The following is a 17,001-nucleotide window of genomic DNA, read 5'->3' as shown; positions in this document are numbered from 1 at the left end:
CTGGTACACATGGCTAGCAACATGCCTAATAGTCATCTAGCTGTCATCCAAGCTGTTGGTGGTGGGTAAAGTTATTCCTGCTGTTGTATCAGCATAGTGGAACGAAATCAGGTGTCCCTTGCACGGGATCGGCCCTGTGCATACAATGCATTCAAGGAGGTGTTCCCTATCCCAGTGGGAGAGCAGCATTCGCCTTGCAGGGATCCATGCTCAGTAGCAGCAGGAGCGGTGTGATAGATAATCGCAGCATTGCAATCGCCCCTTTCCAAGACCTGCACACTTTTGTAGCACACGACTATTCCTAGGTTCCCCAACCTCCCCTTCTGCTTCCTCAGCCCTTCGCATGGTGTGTAAGTAGCACCCAATCACCCTACAATAAAAACAGGTTATCCTGCAACCTTACACACCCTTTACACACGCTTTCCGTCTCACGGCTCGGACCATTGATACATACATACTGTGGTGCCCGGTCCACGCTTGTTATGTTGAGAAGCTTGCAGGTCTGACACTGCAAGAGGAGGGCCACAACCAGGCCGAAACAGCACGCAAAGCCCGCACTGCACACAGCCCAAGGGTGAAGCAGCCCCAAATCCACCAGGCACCTCTACTAGGGAGGCTGGAGCTCTCCGGCCTCTCCCTCAACCCATGCAATCTGAGAAAATGATCCTATCTAGGACCCCCCAAACTCTTTTTTGGCACTGCATTGGCCGCCGGTCTAACGCCATGTTGTCCACGTTGTCTACGACATATGCCCATAGGGAAACACAAGAGGGGAAAACAAAAATCGTCGCATGCTGACGGACATCGTCAACACGGCTGACCTGTGTTCTTGGGATGTTACACACCCACCCTCGCCTGGCACTATAAACCGCAACGCTATAGCCTTGTTGGTACCGACCCACACGACGCCGGCCCTGCATGGCCCCGGATGGATGTGGTTGCCTCCTTTGGGTCCATTCCGCAATCGCCCGGCTCCCCTTGCCCAAGTCAGCAGCGGGAAGGCAAGCAATCAGCCCGCAACGGATCGCTTCAGTCCCAGAGCCAGGCCAACTTCTTAAGGAAGACTGGACAACATTCTCCACTCTTGCTGAGCGTGTTGAATATGTCCAGGAGACCAGAACCACACTCGCCTGGTCAAAGTTCGAAAGCGGCCCTTTAGGAGAAGATCACGGATGAGCCCATCCCTGATGCATCGGATGTCCTCCACCCTCCTCCATCAACAGTGGTGCGCATCCCGGCAACGGGAGGCGAGTGATCCTCCCCACCACCAGCCCCTCGCCCACAGCCTGAGTGCCTATTGTACTGCCCAGTTGAGCGCGAAGGGCCACGGTAAGGCGCCTGTGGAGTCCAAAATGCGCCTGCCTTTTTGGCACTCTTCCCACGCCCACTTCTTAAAGAACCCAATCACGCCATGCCGTCTGCCACCGTGGCGCATCACATAGGCCGCGGCCGGCCCCCTATCTTCTGCAGGACTCTGTAAAAGTCAGTGTGTCAGCTATCCCCTCCCTTCTTTTCCCCCTTCAACGCCTTGCCTACCCGCCCTCCAATCCAGTTTCGCGGTATTCCCCTTCCCCAGCCCGCCCCTCTTAGTGCTTGGCCACCGACTCGAACACCTTGAAGTACGTGGGGAAGGTCTTACGGGTACACCCAGGGTCGCGGATAATCACCGGTACGCCGGCAGCAGCCACCAGGGAAAAGGCCATGGCCATGCGGTGGTCGTCGTACGTGTCAATGGCGACGTTGGGCTTGACGCCGGCCACGCCACCTGGCGGGGGTGTGACGATGCAATAATCGCGGCCCTCCTCCACGGTAGCCCCCAGCTTGCGCAGCTCCGTGACGATGGCCACCATGCGCTCCGTCTCCTTCACGCGCCAGTTGTACACGTTGCGAATGGCTGTGGGCCTGTCAGGCGCAGAGGATTCGACCCGGGAATTTCGCATGAGGGGATGGCGTGAGCATAGACAGAAGTTTGCTGGGTACAATATAACATAGATCAAACCATAATAATAAATGATATTCTGCAGCCCAAGGAGTGTGTTGAAGGTGTTGAAGACAGTGCCCCAGATGTGTGAGCAAATGGTGGGGATAGGTTAGAAAAGCAACTGGTTAATAGAAATAGGGTTATGCGCCGTTCAGCGGAGAATGGATTGCGCGAGAATGCTAGGTTAGGGCAGGGTGCACACCTGTCGGCAAACAGGGCTGCCACTGCAAGCGTCATGGCCGCATCCGGAATGTCATTGCAGTCATGGTCGATACCCGTGATGGGCTGTCCGGAGGCGCTGGGACCCGTGATGGTGATTGAGTAGGGTGACCACTCCACTTTGGCGCCCAGCAGCCCCATTACCTGAGCAGGCGGAGGGGACAGGCATTCGAGGGGTAAGCGGGCAAGGAATGCGGGCGAGTCAGCAAACAAAAGCCCCAGGCGGGCGTAGAACAATAGGGGCCCCGTAAGCACATGTCAAGGGCTGCATGGTGAGATGCAGCAACCAGCACGCACATGGCAAATGGTCACGGCAAGAATAATGCAGCAGAAGCCCTGTATCGGCAAATATCCAGACAGCCAGCCAGAGACATCGCCCACCGCCTGCCCGCTCATGTGGCCGGCGACAGCACCACAAAACGCGCACCTCCGCAAAGCGCACGTCCCCTTGCAGGCTGTCCGACCCGCATCCCTCCACTGTAATGGTGCCCCCCGTGATGGTGGCCCCAGCCAGGAAGTACGAGGCGGAGGAGGCGTCGCCCTCCACGTAGGCCTCGCCTGGGGACACGTACCGCTGACCGGCCGGAATCTGCGGGGTCGGGTTTCGGAGCCCGTGTATAAGACAAAGTTGGCGTTGGCGGGTGGCTGTTGTGATGCGGAACACGTTGGAAATGTCGTACATGCCCGGGGAAGCGAGAGAGTAGCGACGCTTCTACATCAACGACGGCGTCTGCTGTGCGGGAGTTAATACTAGCATACACGCAATGAAATGTCCGGCACAGTCGTCAGGACATAGTTTCGGCCCACACCTAGGTAGCCCCAAAACCAATCCGCTCTATAATACTAACCTGACCCCGCCCCCAGCCCCCACCCTCCTCGCCCACAGGACGGCACCGGCACAGCCTGCGCCCCTCAGCCTTGCTCGCTCCTTGTAAGATGCGCACATGAGGCGCACATGACACAGGCCACCCCGCCCCCAACTCCCTAGACGCTGGAATGGAAGCCGCACTCACCCAATCACCCACCGACCCACGCACCCACCCTCAGGTGTTGCAGCCCATCCAGTCTCTCCACCCGCACTCCGAACCGCTCCATGAGCTTAACCGTCATGTCCACGTACGGCTGGCTGACCAGCTCGTCCTTGATGATAATTTCAATGGCATCGCCGCCCGGGCCGCCAGGCACCGCCAGCGGGGCGGCCATGAGCAGCGCGGTGAGATACTGGCTGGACACCTTGCCTGACAGGTAGACCTGGATTTTGGAAAGGGGAAAGGGGGATAAAAGGGAGGAAGAGGTCGGGGGCAGACGCCGTCCCACGTAGGCGCACACATCTATGTAGACATCTACCGGGGTGTTGAGATGGCAATGCTAGGCGTCAGCTAGCTTAAATGGTGCAAATGGCTGGGCGGCAGCGGTCGCGAGACTCGTAATACAACAACTTGCGAGCTGACCAGGAACTAAGCTGAGGCGCCGTTGATCCGCTAGATTTGGTTGGATGCTGGTGGTGAGTTGCCGAACCCAAAGAGTACACTCTGAAGTCGGATGGGGTGAATGGATTAGGGTGCCCCTCTCGCAGGGGAGAGCAGGGAACTGCCTCGGGAAGGAGGCCACTGGGGAAGCTGTACCACCCTTTAACAACAACAACAACAGTGGCTCCCACGTCTCGCTTTCAGGACCCGCATTACCTGCCAGCCAATAGCCAACCCACCCGCAGACACGTAACCTGCGCTACATATGCCGATATGCGCTTACACAAATGACATTCCCTCCGCTGCTATAACGTCCCTCTCTCTCTCAGGGCGACCGCGGGTAAGCCTGTGCCGCTGTCCCGGATTTCCATTAAAAAAATCCCCGTGCCAGGTCCGTGTTTCTGTCCGCAGCCCTCATTATGCAACCATGCCCAGCGGCAACCAGGTTGGGCCCGTCTCCACAAAGACACACCTTGCCCGTGGGCAGCCCGTTGGAGTTGACTTCCACGGGCGGGCAGCCCGTCCCTAGCGTGCACTTGGCGTCCACACCCAGCTGCACCAATCCGTCCACAAGATCCTGAATGGGCCGTTCCCGCATGCGGGCAACGCCATCCAGCACAAACCTGAGACGGGGGAAACGGGCGAGCAGGGGGGGACAGCGTGTGTGTATGTGTGGTCGACAACTCACCATGGCCGTACTGCTGAAGGTTGCGCCAAGGAAACCGGCATTGGCAGAACGAATGCCTTTCCGCTTTCCTGAAAGTGGCATTATACCTGCAAGTGCTACTGCAACGTTGGCTACTGCAGGTAATGTTTTTCCTGGTTTAAACAAGCGTTTGCACTTACTTGCCGCGGCCAGCAGCAACGACGGCAGCGGTAAGCGGCCGCATTGCAGTGCCGGCATTCCCAAGGAAAAGTTCCGCACCAGAGGAGTTGAAACGGCCACCACAGCCATGGACCACCATCTCCCCAGTCTCCCAGTTCTCCTCCAACTGCACGTTGAGCGCCTTAAGCGCACCCACCATGTAGCGGATGTCATCGCTGTCCTGCAGGGCCAAGCAGCGGCAGGTGAAGGGTTACCAGCACCAGATGGATGCATGAATGCATATGTTTGGTTGAGAACGGGGGCACGTCTTTGGTTGAGAACGGGAAATGCATCCTTTGAGCTGTTCCGTGCATTGCATGTGAAATATGTGGGACGTGACAGGGGGTTGGCAAGGTGCACTGCGTCAGGCGCACCGCTAAACTCTGTGAACTCAGGCATAAATGGCAATCTGTACCGGTCCCTTGGTAGAGGTATGATGTGTCTAATGTAATTGTGTTCCAAACTGCTGGTGTACTTGTTGTACGCATCTTGGGCTTACCAGCAAATTCTTCACCGAAGTTGTGCCCTCGGCAAGGGCAGCCAGCAGCAAGATCCGATTCGAGAGAGACTTTGAGCCTGGAAGCTTAACATGGCCCTCAATCTTTTTGACCGGTTGCAGGGTGAGCTCCTCAACTGCGGCGGCCATTTCAAACATTACCTGACCGGTGCGGGTCATAAGCAATTTGGCGACACACCTTTCTCTTTGGTAGCAGAAGCAAAAGCGACTACCGCACGACGGCCGGATCGCTTAGGTGCAGTCGCGCAAGCCGAAGCCGGCGAATTATGCTGACTGGCAGTCGCCGCAACGGCCGGCTTAATAATATCCACCAAAGACTTTTGGGTTGGGGCTCCGCGCCCAAGGCGCAGGGAACAGCGCTGGCCCAGCAACATTTGGCGTCGTGCAAGTCACTGAAGGATTGAGGGAACGAGTTCCAGATGTAATCCCGGATATTCCAACTCAAAGCGTACCTACTACTACCCACGCTAATTGACGGGCACGGCAGAATTCAACAAGAGTTCTAACGAGCTCCGTACGCGCCGTATAACGACGTGATTTTCCCTATGGCTTGCACAATGCAGCTAAACATTAATTCTCTTGTTTTGCATTGAACATCTGATTGAAGATAATTATTCCTCAGACAGGCCAGGCCATAATGGCTCGAGTACGCTTGCGATTGGGCAATTGGAATCGATTAAATCGAAAATGGGAACATCGCGTTAGTATGATGAAGTAAGTTTCATTTAGTCAGCAAGCGATCAGGCCAGGCAGGATGGAAATGTCGTGGCTGCGTTTTACGGTACGCTTTGCAGGACTATGGTTACGCAGCTATTGGAGAAGGAGCGGATTCGTACAACCTTGGCCAAAGCGAAAACGCTGCAACGCTATGCAGACAAGGTCATCACGCTTGGCAAGAAGGTTCGTCCATGTCGCTTACAGCTGGCCTGACCTGCCTCCTTAATGTCGGTCTGGGGAGACCATTCATGCAAACGTGGCCGTGGCGAAGCACGTCCGAGTTGTTCAGAAGCTGTCCAAGTTGTCATGGTTGCAGTCGTACAGGGTTTACCGCCTCGAGGGCTAGAACCCCGCAGCGCCCAGCACTAGATGCCAGGGTGCACAATATCATGAATATGGGTTACGTTTCCCTACCAGGGTGCTAGGTAAAGGAGAACCTGTCACCGGCTTCAGAGTGCTGAAGACACGCATGACCCAGGTGGCACGCAACCTTCGTTCCAGCCCGCTTACCTGCTTACCTTCCTACTCTACCTTCCAACCTGTCTTACTATGGCTCACTTATGAACAGCACCGTTTGGCTTCTCCAGCAAACACACCCATCAGCTCCGCACCCGCACACATATGCTCCCCGCCACCGTACAGGGGACACGCGATGCCTGGATCCAGGCACGGGGCATCATTCGAACCGACCGGGAGCTTCATAAGCTCTTCACGCAAATAGCTCTCCGCTACAGGGAACGCCCCGGCGGCTTCACACGTCTTGTGCGGGCGGGGTGGCGTGAACGAGATGCTGCACCCGTGGCCTTCATCGAGTGAGTGTCCCTGGCCAGTGGCGGGCTCCGTAGGCCGTGTGCCGCCCTAGGACGTGCTCTATGGATGGCAAGGAGGCATGGCACATAGCTCCTGACCCCACCACAATACATAGCGTCATGAGGCGTTCGTTGCGGCTGGCGTAATTTGTTGTGTGAGCCAGACTGGCCGCCCTAACTTTTATTGGCAAAGTGGCCTTGCAACAACTGCTGCGTCGCGTCCACGATGCCCTGCCTGGTATCCACCAGTTACATTGTAAACCTGGACCCAGGGCTGAGCTGTGCGCCGAAGTGACGTCCATGCTGTGGTCGTGGTGGTGCTGCGCTTTACATTCACTCCTGGTGTGGTCTGCACTACCTGCCGGGTGCTGTACTGTGGTTTCCGCTGGATTCGCAGTCATGTTTGGCAGCCTGCCTGCCAGCTGTCATCCGTTGCGAGGCCCTAAGCTCTTAACAAGCCCCTTCGGCCCTGCCGCCTGTCGCTGTCCCAGGCTTGTTGATCGACCCGGGGAGTTGCGGCCGGCCAGGCCCCCTCTACCGCATATAGAGCCCCTATCCGTGCGGGCATGGATGCAAGCGCAGCTAGGGCAAACCCCGCGGCAGCCATCGCCACTGCTGCCGCCCGTTGTGCAGCAGTACCTCCGTGATGAGAACCGGTTAAGGGGCCCCGATGCGGTTGCCAGCTTAGGCGATGGGCGATGAGGTCGTGACACGACCGTGGCCACCTTGCACGGGCCTGCAGCTCTGCCAATCATGTGCATTTGTACATAGCAGCTTAGTGTGTTCCTGGGTGTGTAGTACTGAGTCCTGATGGGGCGGTGTGTGAGTGCGGCGGTGGGGCGTTTGCGTGGGATATGGTATGAAACGGCCGAAGGATGCCGCCTCTGTGCAGCAAACATGGGCGCCTTTAGGAGCTGCAAGGGGAGAAAGGGAGCGGCACCTACGGGCTTAGTATCTTCACTAGGTAGTGTTCTTAGACCAAATGTGTTGCACCGTCCTGACTGATGGCATAATGGTAAGGTTTATAGGAAGCAGGGTGTGCAGCTGGAAAGTGTATGGGCACAGAAAAACGCTTGGGTTGCAGCCATCCTCGTTTCATCAGGCGCTGCCTGATGCTTGCACTGTGTTAGCTTCGCCTTGTGCTGTGCTGCGGATGATAAGGAGGGACCTACACCAGGGTGTCTATGGGCATTTCCTTAGCTTCCCGAATGACGTGTTCAGCTTCGACTTCGGTTGTCTGGCCGATCCCGAGGGCAAACCCGCCCTCTGTGTGCATTTGGTGTGGCGGACGGTTTGCAGGCATATGCGCTACATGCCTGTGAGGTTTTGCGTTCCGCGCATGACACGTCCTTTCCAAGGCGGTTGGGCTGGAGGCTTCCACTGCAAGTGAAGTAGTAGTACGGTGTGAACGTAATTGCAAAGGAAAGCAGCTTCGCTTTTACAGCTTTAGCGCTTGCCTGGTTTCTTGACATCGACCTACCGCGAGGTAAAACGATAAGCAATCATCATGACTGCAGTAGCTCCCCGATGCTAGCATACCGCGTCAAGCATTACCAAACACATGTATTGCGTGATGGCCGCACGAGGCACCACCAAACCAAACCGAAGCGCACGTCCATGATCAACATCACGTCCATATCAACAAAGTTGCGTAGCTAGCATACCGTCTCCCTCGCAGTTCATTTCCCCCTTTTGGTCATGGAACTTGCTCTGCTAAGCACCCACCTTGTATTTGCTGCCCTATACGTGCTGTACCCGCCTGCTGTAATGCAGTCCCATAGCGGCACAGCACAGCTTGACATGCCTCTCACGTTCCGCTACCCGTAGATTTCCTGGTTTATATGTACACAAGTCCCAAGAGCATCCGCTTTCCGGCGTTGCCCTGAAATAAATTAAGACAGCCGCTTTGGGGCCAAATGAGCGTTATCAAACCAACAAACGCAGTATTGAAGCTATAGCAGCTGTACATGCCAGGACTGTCAAAGTCAAAGGACTTGTAAGCACAGGAACTCTCCGCACGCCGGCAGCCCCGCCCCCCGCCCTGCACTCGCAGGCTCACAGTCCAGTCAGTTCCAACGGCCCGCTCGCATTGTTGCAAATTCAGCTGACTCGCCCCACAGCCGTGGCCTTAGCCAATGACGTCACGCGCATGGGTACTGTAACCGGCATACCCGGCATAATGGGGGTACTGGGGGTGCCGGGGTGGATCCGGGCATCACCTGGAGATGCCCCGGAGATGCTCCCAGAGGCCGTCCCCGCACTCCCAAGCTCCGGCCTGCTCGCACAAAACTCACTCAACGCGTCTTGCTGCGGCGCCGAAAAGAAGTGCGGGCAACCACCGCGCCCTGCAACGTCCGGCGACAGGGACCGTGCCGCGGGGGTCACACCACTGTACAGGACGCCGCCCCCGGGCGCCCTCCCCCCACGGTTTTGGGAATTGGAGACGGTACCCTGGCCTGTCTTATCAGACGAAGAACGTTCTGGGGTAAGCGAGAGGTCCAGAATGCCCAGCGCTGCGCCTCCACCCACGCGCTGCATACGGCTGCTGCTGTCCCTGCGGTGCGGCACCTGCGTCCCATGAATCGGAGAGCCGCGACCGGACGGAGCTACAGGCCCACCCGCAGTCGTCGACGGAGCCTGGGGTTGCAGCCCGGTACCCACCACGCCCGCACCGCCTGCACCCGCCGGGCCTATCCACAAGGGCAGGTTGGGGCTCGCCTGCGAGGCTTGCCCCACCGCTGGCTGGTGCGGGATAGCGGGTGCCTCCGGGTCCCATCCCGATAGGCCGTTTACGTCATTGCGGAAGGAGGCGCCGCGGCGCCCGTTCGGGAATAACCCTGGCAGCAGCGGCAGACCCGGCTGTCCGCCGTACGCTGCGGCTAGCCCGGCTGGTGGGCCGGAGCCTGCAGCCAGATGCGATGCTGCCGTTCCCGGTGCTGCTGGTGCTGCTATTGTTGTTGATGACGATAATGGTATTGGTGGCCCAGGGAGGGCATGGCTAGGGCCGGGAAAGTGGTGGTGCGAGTCGTGAAGGTCATAGGTGCCACTAGGGCACTGCGCGGATGCGTGCGAGGAGAAGGATGACGACCGCGCAGGCGGATGGTCCAGGGCACCCACCATGCTGCTGCTAGCGCGTTCAGCCGGCTGCAGGCCGGGATCACTGGGCGCAGCGGAGCCGCGTCCGCCCGCAGCGCGGCCAGTAGGTCCACTGGGTGGCTCTAAATGTGTCGATGGGTGCTGAGGTGGGAGGGGCGGGTGTCCATGTGGGGCTGCCGCTGCGGAGTACATGGGCGGCCCCGGTCCGGCCGCAGGCGGACCCACGGGCGGAGTCCGCCCCGGGACGTTGGCTATTCGCTGTGCGGATCCTGCCGTACCAGCCCCGGTGGCGTCGGCGTGGTACGATTCTGCGGACAAGCTGCGGTGCCGTGGCGAGCTGCCGCTCGAAGGCTCCGGAGCCGCGCTACCCATATTGCTCAAAGGTGGCGGCGGGGACGGCTGCGTGGAGGCACCGGCACCAGGAGCAGACGCGACCGGTTCTTTTCGGGCCAGCCGCGCTGCTGCGTTCATTAACGTGTTTTGCGCAAGCTGCTGCGCGTTCTGCTGTCGCAGCGCTGCACCCGTCCGCTGTGCTGGCGTTAAGCGGCCTTGGGTCGGCGGCGAAGTGTAGGCTGGAGCGGGTGTTGGCGGCTCCACGTCGGATTCATCGCCTACGTCCAGATTCCGTTGCACCGCGGTCCTCCGCAAAACGCCTTGGTTCCCCGCGGCTAAAGCAGCTGGGCCAGATGACCGCCGGTCCCCCTGGGCAACCGGGGTCAAAGGTGACAGGGCGGGGTCAAGGCGTCTGAGGTCGGTTTACATGTAGGTGTACGGGAGTCCGGGAACGGAACACAGACGACAATAAACCCGCAAACTGTGGCAGGTGGCTGTCCGCTGCCGACCTGACTTGCCAATTTTGCCCTACTCAATCCCGTTTTCGTTCCGTCGCCCGGCGTTTTTGCATCTAGCTCCTTGCTAAGCTGTTAAACTGCGTGGGATAACAGACGATTGGTGCACTTATCCTGGTCGCGGCACCCAGGTGCTGCCCAGCAGCCCTACCTGCGAGTAAGGCGGCCCAGGCCCCGGCTTGCGCCTCGCCTCCGACACTTTCAGGAGACCCCGGCCTTGATGCCCTGCGCTGCATACACGCCGGCCCCCGCCGGCTGGCCCCAGGCCAACGAGGGTAGTGGGCACGTTCTTGACGTACGGCCCAAGCCGTAGTGCGGCTTCCTGTGCTGCCTCGCTCTGCAATGGCGACAGGGATTGTGGCGGCGTTGGTAACGGCATAACCACATTTAGCCCAGCATGCGACTGCGTTTTGTAGAAGGCCGGCTTGCACGTTGGACAACACCGCAAAAAAACGACGCGGGTCTAGGATCAGCACTGCGGACTGGGCTGTCATGGATGCATTTGCTTCGTAGCCGCAACTGTAACGTGGGGGCCGCAAGTCCCACCTCCGTTGTTCGTGATCGTTACAGCGACACGGCTGTACGGTACCTAAACCGATGACACATGCGTAAGTGTGTGTACCACATGGGTCATCAGTCGGGGTAGGGCGCAGCACTCCTCCCTGACACACGCCTCACCACGCTAGGACCGTCACCCCAGCCCTCGAGCACCCATGGCTCAGCGTCCGCGGGCTCTGCATCGTCATCCAGCTGGACGGCAGCAGCAGCGTTCGCCATTTTATTTAATAAGCTACGAGGCCTGCTTCCAGCTGATGCGGGTCGTGAGCGGGAATACTCTTCCAGGTGTGAGGACCTGCGGCCAACCGATGCACCTTGGAGCTTGAGTTGGGGCGCATAGACAAGCCAGAGTGTTTCTTGCGAACCTCAAATAAATAATTGCTTCTTGTGAACTAAATGCTGTAAGCCTAGCCATTATCCGTTATAAGCGTGCCCTTTCGCACCGTTCGACACAGCCCAGCGATAATCCATCATGGCTCTGGTAGTTGCTCATGACAGTTTCATGAGAGTCTCACGTTATGCAATGTCGGTGATATGGGACCGCTCAAGCAACGCCACTACAAAGGTGCTGCCACCCATTTCAGAAGCTACTCATATAGCCCTCTCACAATAAAAATTATGTTTTCATTATTATGTTCCCGTGAAGCTTCTAAAGGATGGTGTCTAGAAGACAGCATATCCAGTGAAACTTGAGATTTTGCATAGAAAATAGCTTAAGCGTATGATTCCCATCGTTGGCCACAGGCGCTGCTGGTGATGTTTGTCAGCTTCCTGGGAAACGCTGTACGAAATGTGCTGTACCTGTTGCAGGACGTGTCCCGCTAGACAGTGCCTTCGCATTTGCCGAACATGTATATTTGAAGTGGTTTGATTGTAGATCAGTATTGCACCCAGTGTGCAAAGGGAACAGAAACCGGACGTCAACCCAGATAACAGCGAAGGCGACATTGCTTCCAAATTCTTTGCAGATTGTACAATAGAAATTGCATCCTCACTAAAATTCCTGCTTAGCCTGACTGATTTTCGCTTCTTGACACTACGTTTCCCGATCCTCGATCTCAAGTTGCAGACACGGTAGCCCTCCTATATACGTCATTTTTGCTCCCGCTAGAGGCCCACGCTGCAGCTCGTCACCATGGACTTTGCGGCGCTTGAGGATATCGATGGAGTTCGCCTTACTTGGAACATTTGGCCGAACAGCAAGCTAGAGGCGACTAAATGCGTTATCCCGTTCGCTTCAGTCTATACGCCAAACAAGCGCTTACCGACTATGCCGGTGAGGGTGCTGTCTTGGGCTTGCAGCAGCAGATGTTGAAGTGGGGGCATGACCTGTGGGCAGGGCCTAACCAAGAGGCAGGTTGAGGGTTTTGCTTGGCTTTCGGCTGTACACGGCTAATGAATCTTCTCACCGTTATGACACGTGAATATCCCTTATGCTCCAAAACAGGTGTTGCCGTACGAGCCCATCCCCTGCAAGCAGTGCTCGGCAATTCTCAACCCATATGCGCGAGTGGACTTCTACTCGAAGGTCTGGATATGCCCTTTCTGCCATTCACGGAATCACTTCCCAGCGCACTACCAGGGCATCTCCGACACGAGCATGCCGGCCGAGCTGTATCCCAACTACTGCACCATTGAATACACGCTGCCGAAGACGGTAGCACCGCACCCGCCGGCCTATATCTTCCTCATCGATACATGCGTATCTGAGGACGAGCTGGGAGCCTGCAAGACCGCAATCATGCAGGCAATCCAGACGCTGCCCGAGTACGCATACGTGGGCCTGGTCACGTTCGGCACACATGTGCACGTATACGAGCTGGGCTTCACGGAATGCTCCAAGTGCTTCGTCTTCCGTGGATCAAAGGAGTACACGAGCCAGCAGATTATCGAGCAGCTGGGCATCCGTGGGGGTGCAGCGCCGCGGCCCGGCGGGCCTGCAGCTGCTGGGCAGCCTGGGCCGCCCACTGGCGCCCCGCAGCGGCGCTTCCTGATGCCGCTGGGCGAATGTGAGTTTACTCTTACCACGGCGCTTGAGGAGCTGCAGAAGGACTCCTATCCGGTCATCGCTACGCACCGGCCGGCCCGCTGCACGGGCACGGCCATGCAGGTGGCGGCGGCCTTGTTGGGCGCGTCGGTGCCCATCGGCAGCTGTGCGGCGCGCATCCTTCTGTTTGTGGGCGGGCCATGCACGGAGGGCAGCGGCAAGGTGGTGAACCGGGAGCTCACGGAGGAAATCCGTTCGCATAAGGTGCGAGGGTCCTGTTCCCTGCGGTGATGTGGAGCATCGCTACACAATTGGGCTATAAAGCTCGCAGGGCTTGGACGGAGTAAGCTCACATGCCCCACTTTTTGTGTTGATTGAGTGTACCGCTGGAAGCCAGGGGATGTGCAGTGCGGGTGCCAACTCGACCGCTGTATGCTACTTCCCTGTGTACAGGACCTCGCTAAGGACGGTGCACCGCATTACCGCAAGGCGAAGAAGTTCTACGATGGCCTGGCTGCGGAGCTGGTGGCGCATGGCCACGCACTTGACATTTTTGCGTGCGCTCTCGACCAGGTGACCCACGGGGCGTTTTCGGTGGGGCTTCCTAGCAAAGGATTTCCGGCGAAAAGCACCTGTGCTGTACGCACATATCTGTACGGAATAATACGACTAAGCTTTTGCTTTTTCAAGGCTTGCGGTTATTGCGACGCAACGGTCGTCCTCCTGGGGACGTAGCATTCCCACCAAGTCTCAACGACGTGCTTGAAACGCTTGCAGCCCGGGCATATCCACAACGCACACCGTCATTGCCTGGTTCCCTCTCTGACGCCGTTGTACTCCCTCGACCCGTGAATCCACCTGCCCGCTCCGGACAGGTGGGTGTCGCCGAGATGAAAGACGTGGTGATGACGACCGGAGGCCTCACGGTGCTGACGGACACGTACCACAACATCGTGTTCCGGGACTCCCTGAAGCGCCTGTTCGCACGCGACGGTGAGGACTGCTTCCTGGGTCTCTCCTCCAACGCGACATTCGAGGTCATTCCGTCTCGGGATATCAAGGTGGCTGGCCTGCTGGGGCCCGCCGCGCGCGTGGACAAAAAGAGCCCCTACGTGGCGGACGTGGAGGTGGGGCTTGGCGGAACCACCACATGGAAGCTGTGCAGCCTGGACTCCGAGACCAGCCTGGCCGTGCTGTACGAGGTCACCGCCGCTACCAAGTAAGAAAACCTAGGATGTGGGTGAGGCGGAAACACGGTTACGATAAATAGATTGACATGGGACAATTTACGGTAATGAGGTTTACCATGGGGCATAAGCTATGGCATTTTAATGTGGTCTTCATGTGCGTGTTTTGCAGCATGGGTTTTCGGAGCAGGTGGTGCAAGAGTGAGGATGTCCCCGATGCTGGTGGGACAGGCGTTCAGCAACTGCGTGCCTGACACTGCGGTCGTGTTCTGTTTGGTGTCCATGCAGCCGGGATGCAGGCGATGCGCAGGCGAACGCGCAGTTTTTCCTGCAGTTCATCACGCGGTACCTACACTGGACGGGTGAGCTGCGCTGCCGTGTGACAACCGTCACGCGCCGCTGGATTGACGGCAGCCAAGTCGGGGAGGTCATCGCAGGTGAGTGAGGAGGTGCCGCGGCCCGGATTTGGCCAAGGAAGGCTTTGTCAGCAAAGTGCCTGGTGATGTCCTTCAGTGTCATATATGAGGGACGGGTCGTTTACCGCTTGAAACACGGTGTTCTGCGCTTTGACGTTTGGGTTTGTGACGACTAAACGCTATCGGCCGCAGGCTTCGATCAAGAAGCGGCCGCTGTGCTTATGGGACGCCTGGCAACGCACAAGATGGAGACGGAGGAGGACTTTGACGCGACACGGTGGCTTGACCGCGCACTGATCCGCCTGGCGCAGCGCTTTGGCGACTACCGCAAAGACGACCCGCAGTCCTTCAACCTGCGGTCCGAGCTCAGCTTCTATCCGCAGTTCATGTTCCACCTGCGGAGGAGCCCATTCGTGCAGGTCTTCGGCAACAGCCCGGACGAGACGGCCTACTACCGGATGGCGTTGTTCCGGGTGTCGGTCCCAGACGCCATGGTGAGCCAGGCACCAACGAGGGAGAGCGTGTGCTTATGTCCTAAGGTTGCGTTTTAACATCACACTGGAGAAATGGCACCGGGGAAATGGCATTACATCCCAAGACCAGTGCTTATCGGTCGGTTTTGGTAAGACGCAGCATATTAGATACGGTTAGGAGTTGAGGCCTGCCCACAGCAGATGGATTGTGACACAATATACAGCCCCGGCACCGCCAGATGGCATGTGCAGTGCCTGGTATCGTTTCGTGGCATTCCGTATATCGTATTTCGTCCTGGAGGGGCGAACGGAGGCTTATCTCACCTATTTGCTTGCTTTCCGGCCTGGTCCCCCAGGTGATGATTCAACCGCAGCTGATGGCATACCACTTCAACGGACCACCGGAGCCCGTCCTTTTGGACGTCTCATCCATCTTGCCAGAGCGCCTCCTCTTGCTAGACGCCTACTTTTACGTCGTCGTGTTCCACGGCACTACCATCGCGCAGTGGCGCAAGGCGGAGTACCACCGGCAGCCCGAGCATGTCGCATTCGCGCAGGTACGTTACCGGCCCAGGGTCGTTAGGTCTCCTACATGGCCATGCCTTGTGGGTAGCCCCGATTCACGGGCTCTACGGGTGTTTGTCTCGACGGCTAATGTTGGCAGCACCGTCATGGTTTCTCCATGTGGTGTGCAGGTGCTGTCAGCGCCTCAGGCGGAGGCGAAGGAGATTGTCAAGCGGCGGTTCCCAGTGCCCAAGATTGTCGAATGCGATAACAACGGCAGTCAGGTGGGCATAGTCGTGTCATTGTGCGCCTGCGAGGGTATTGGTAAGCAGGAGCTGCGTCTGGTGTGGGGTTCTTAATGTATTCGGGAGGCCCGTATCCTATCAGATTTGGTGGGATATGGGGTTCCATTTCCCACTTCCCTAGCATGGGATGAGAATCCGCAACAAACGCATCGGTTTGTTCGCCATGGCTATTGGTGTTACTCCTTTGGCCGACGATTACTCGTTCTGCAAGATGCGTTGGCTTTCCACTTGTAGGAGTGTACCATGTGCTTGTCCTGTCGCACCCTGTCACCTGTGTAGTTGTTTTGTATGCTGCTGCTAAAGACCTTTTTTCAACCTCCTACAGGCCCGCTTCCTGCTTGTCAAGCTTAACCCATCCTCCACATACACGTCGGCAACGCCAATGTCGGCGGAGGTGATCAACACCGACGACGTCAGCTTGGCGACGTTCACGGAGCACCTGAAGCGGCTGGCGGTGCAGTCTTGAGCAGCAGGGGACGCGTGATGACGTTGGGGCCCCGCTGCCGACATTGCATGAAAACTCCCTAGATGGATTGGGGGGCATTGGGCTGCTTGACTAGGTTTTGACTTCGGGTGTTTGCATTTGGGAGTGTTTCTGGTTTGATCCATCACGGCACATTGACGGTCTTGCGGAGAGGCAGGCTTGCCCGGGTGATGTGCACGGGGTACTTGCGAGTTGTTTGCTGAGGTTGGGTCTGTGACGAGAGAAATTCTTAGGGACTGACTCTTTGACCGGGTCGGTGTCTGGTTGGACAGCAGAGATGGCTATTATGACCTTCATGTGTGCTTCGTACAGCGAACGGTGTAGGGCAGGCTGAGGCGCCTGACGTTGGTATCCGGGCGATTAATCATGGATAGGCCTATTGTTCGTTTGGAGCCCTTCGCATTGGGCACATCACGGTGGTTCAGCTGTTAGGGTTACTGTGTGGACCTCGCCGCCGGTAATCCGTTGGCTCCTTAACTGGCCGTGTGGTACGCATGCGCTGTCACCAAGTGCGGCTGTATCGATAATCCCTTCAAACAAGGGCACATATGTAATTATGACTTAGA

At 57.6% G+C, this 17,001-nt stretch overlaps 4 protein-coding genes across 4 annotated transcripts; 2 read left to right on the top strand and 2 right to left on the bottom strand.

The window, feature by feature from the left end:
- Positions 1-1,586: 1,586 nt before the first annotated feature.
- On the bottom strand, positions 1,587-5,487 carry VOLCADRAFT_79287 (uncharacterized protein; the record flags this gene model as incomplete). Its single annotated transcript, XM_002946667.1, has 8 exons — positions 5,230-5,487; positions 5,034-5,167; positions 4,516-4,715; positions 4,142-4,292; positions 3,242-3,451; positions 2,628-2,789; positions 2,184-2,344; positions 1,587-1,902 (listed from the first exon to the last, which is right to left on the bottom strand). The coding sequence occupies exons 1-8, from the start codon at positions 5,423-5,425 to the stop codon at positions 1,587-1,589; spliced, it is 1,530 nt and encodes a 509-aa protein (XP_002946713.1). The 5' UTR covers positions 5,426-5,487.
- A 164-nt stretch (positions 5,488-5,651) lies between these two features.
- mrpL17 (mitochondrial ribosomal protein L17) lies at positions 5,652-7,365 on the top strand. The gene is made up of 4 exons (XM_002946847.1): positions 5,652-5,765; positions 5,846-5,951; positions 6,411-6,580; positions 7,069-7,365. Exons 1-4 carry the CDS (start codon positions 5,689-5,691, stop codon positions 7,277-7,279), a joined length of 564 nt encoding a protein of 187 aa, XP_002946893.1. The 5' UTR covers positions 5,652-5,688; the 3' UTR covers positions 7,280-7,365.
- Positions 7,366-7,734: 369 nt separating this feature from the next.
- On the bottom strand, positions 7,735-11,802 carry VOLCADRAFT_103129 (uncharacterized protein). Its single transcript, XM_002946666.1, has 6 exons — positions 11,523-11,802; positions 11,200-11,374; positions 10,673-10,858; positions 9,899-10,375; positions 9,695-9,814; positions 7,735-9,631 (listed from the first exon to the last, which is right to left on the bottom strand). The coding sequence occupies exons 1-6, from the start codon at positions 11,570-11,572 to the stop codon at positions 8,678-8,680; spliced, it is 1,962 nt and encodes a 653-aa protein (XP_002946712.1). The 5' UTR covers positions 11,573-11,802; the 3' UTR covers positions 7,735-8,677.
- Positions 11,803-12,214: 412 nt separating this feature from the next.
- Positions 12,215-17,001, top strand: VOLCADRAFT_103128 (uncharacterized protein; the record flags this gene model as incomplete). The annotated part of the gene is made up of 9 exons (XM_002946846.1): positions 12,215-12,355; positions 12,527-13,330; positions 13,520-13,639; positions 13,942-14,285; positions 14,542-14,690; positions 14,862-15,163; positions 15,499-15,699; positions 15,838-15,930; positions 16,277-17,001. The coding sequence occupies 9 exons, from the start codon at positions 12,215-12,217 to the stop codon at positions 16,415-16,417; spliced, it is 2,295 nt and encodes a 764-aa protein (XP_002946892.1). The 3' UTR covers positions 16,418-17,001.

This window comes from Volvox carteri, assembly GCF_000143455.1.
Source record: "Volvox carteri f. nagariensis unplaced genomic scaffold VOLCAscaffold_4, whole genome shotgun sequence".
Taxonomy (NCBI): domain Eukaryota; kingdom Viridiplantae; phylum Chlorophyta; class Chlorophyceae; order Chlamydomonadales; family Volvocaceae; genus Volvox; species Volvox carteri.
Note: the sequence above shows the minus strand (reverse complement) of the source record. Positions and strands in the feature narration are given on the sequence as shown.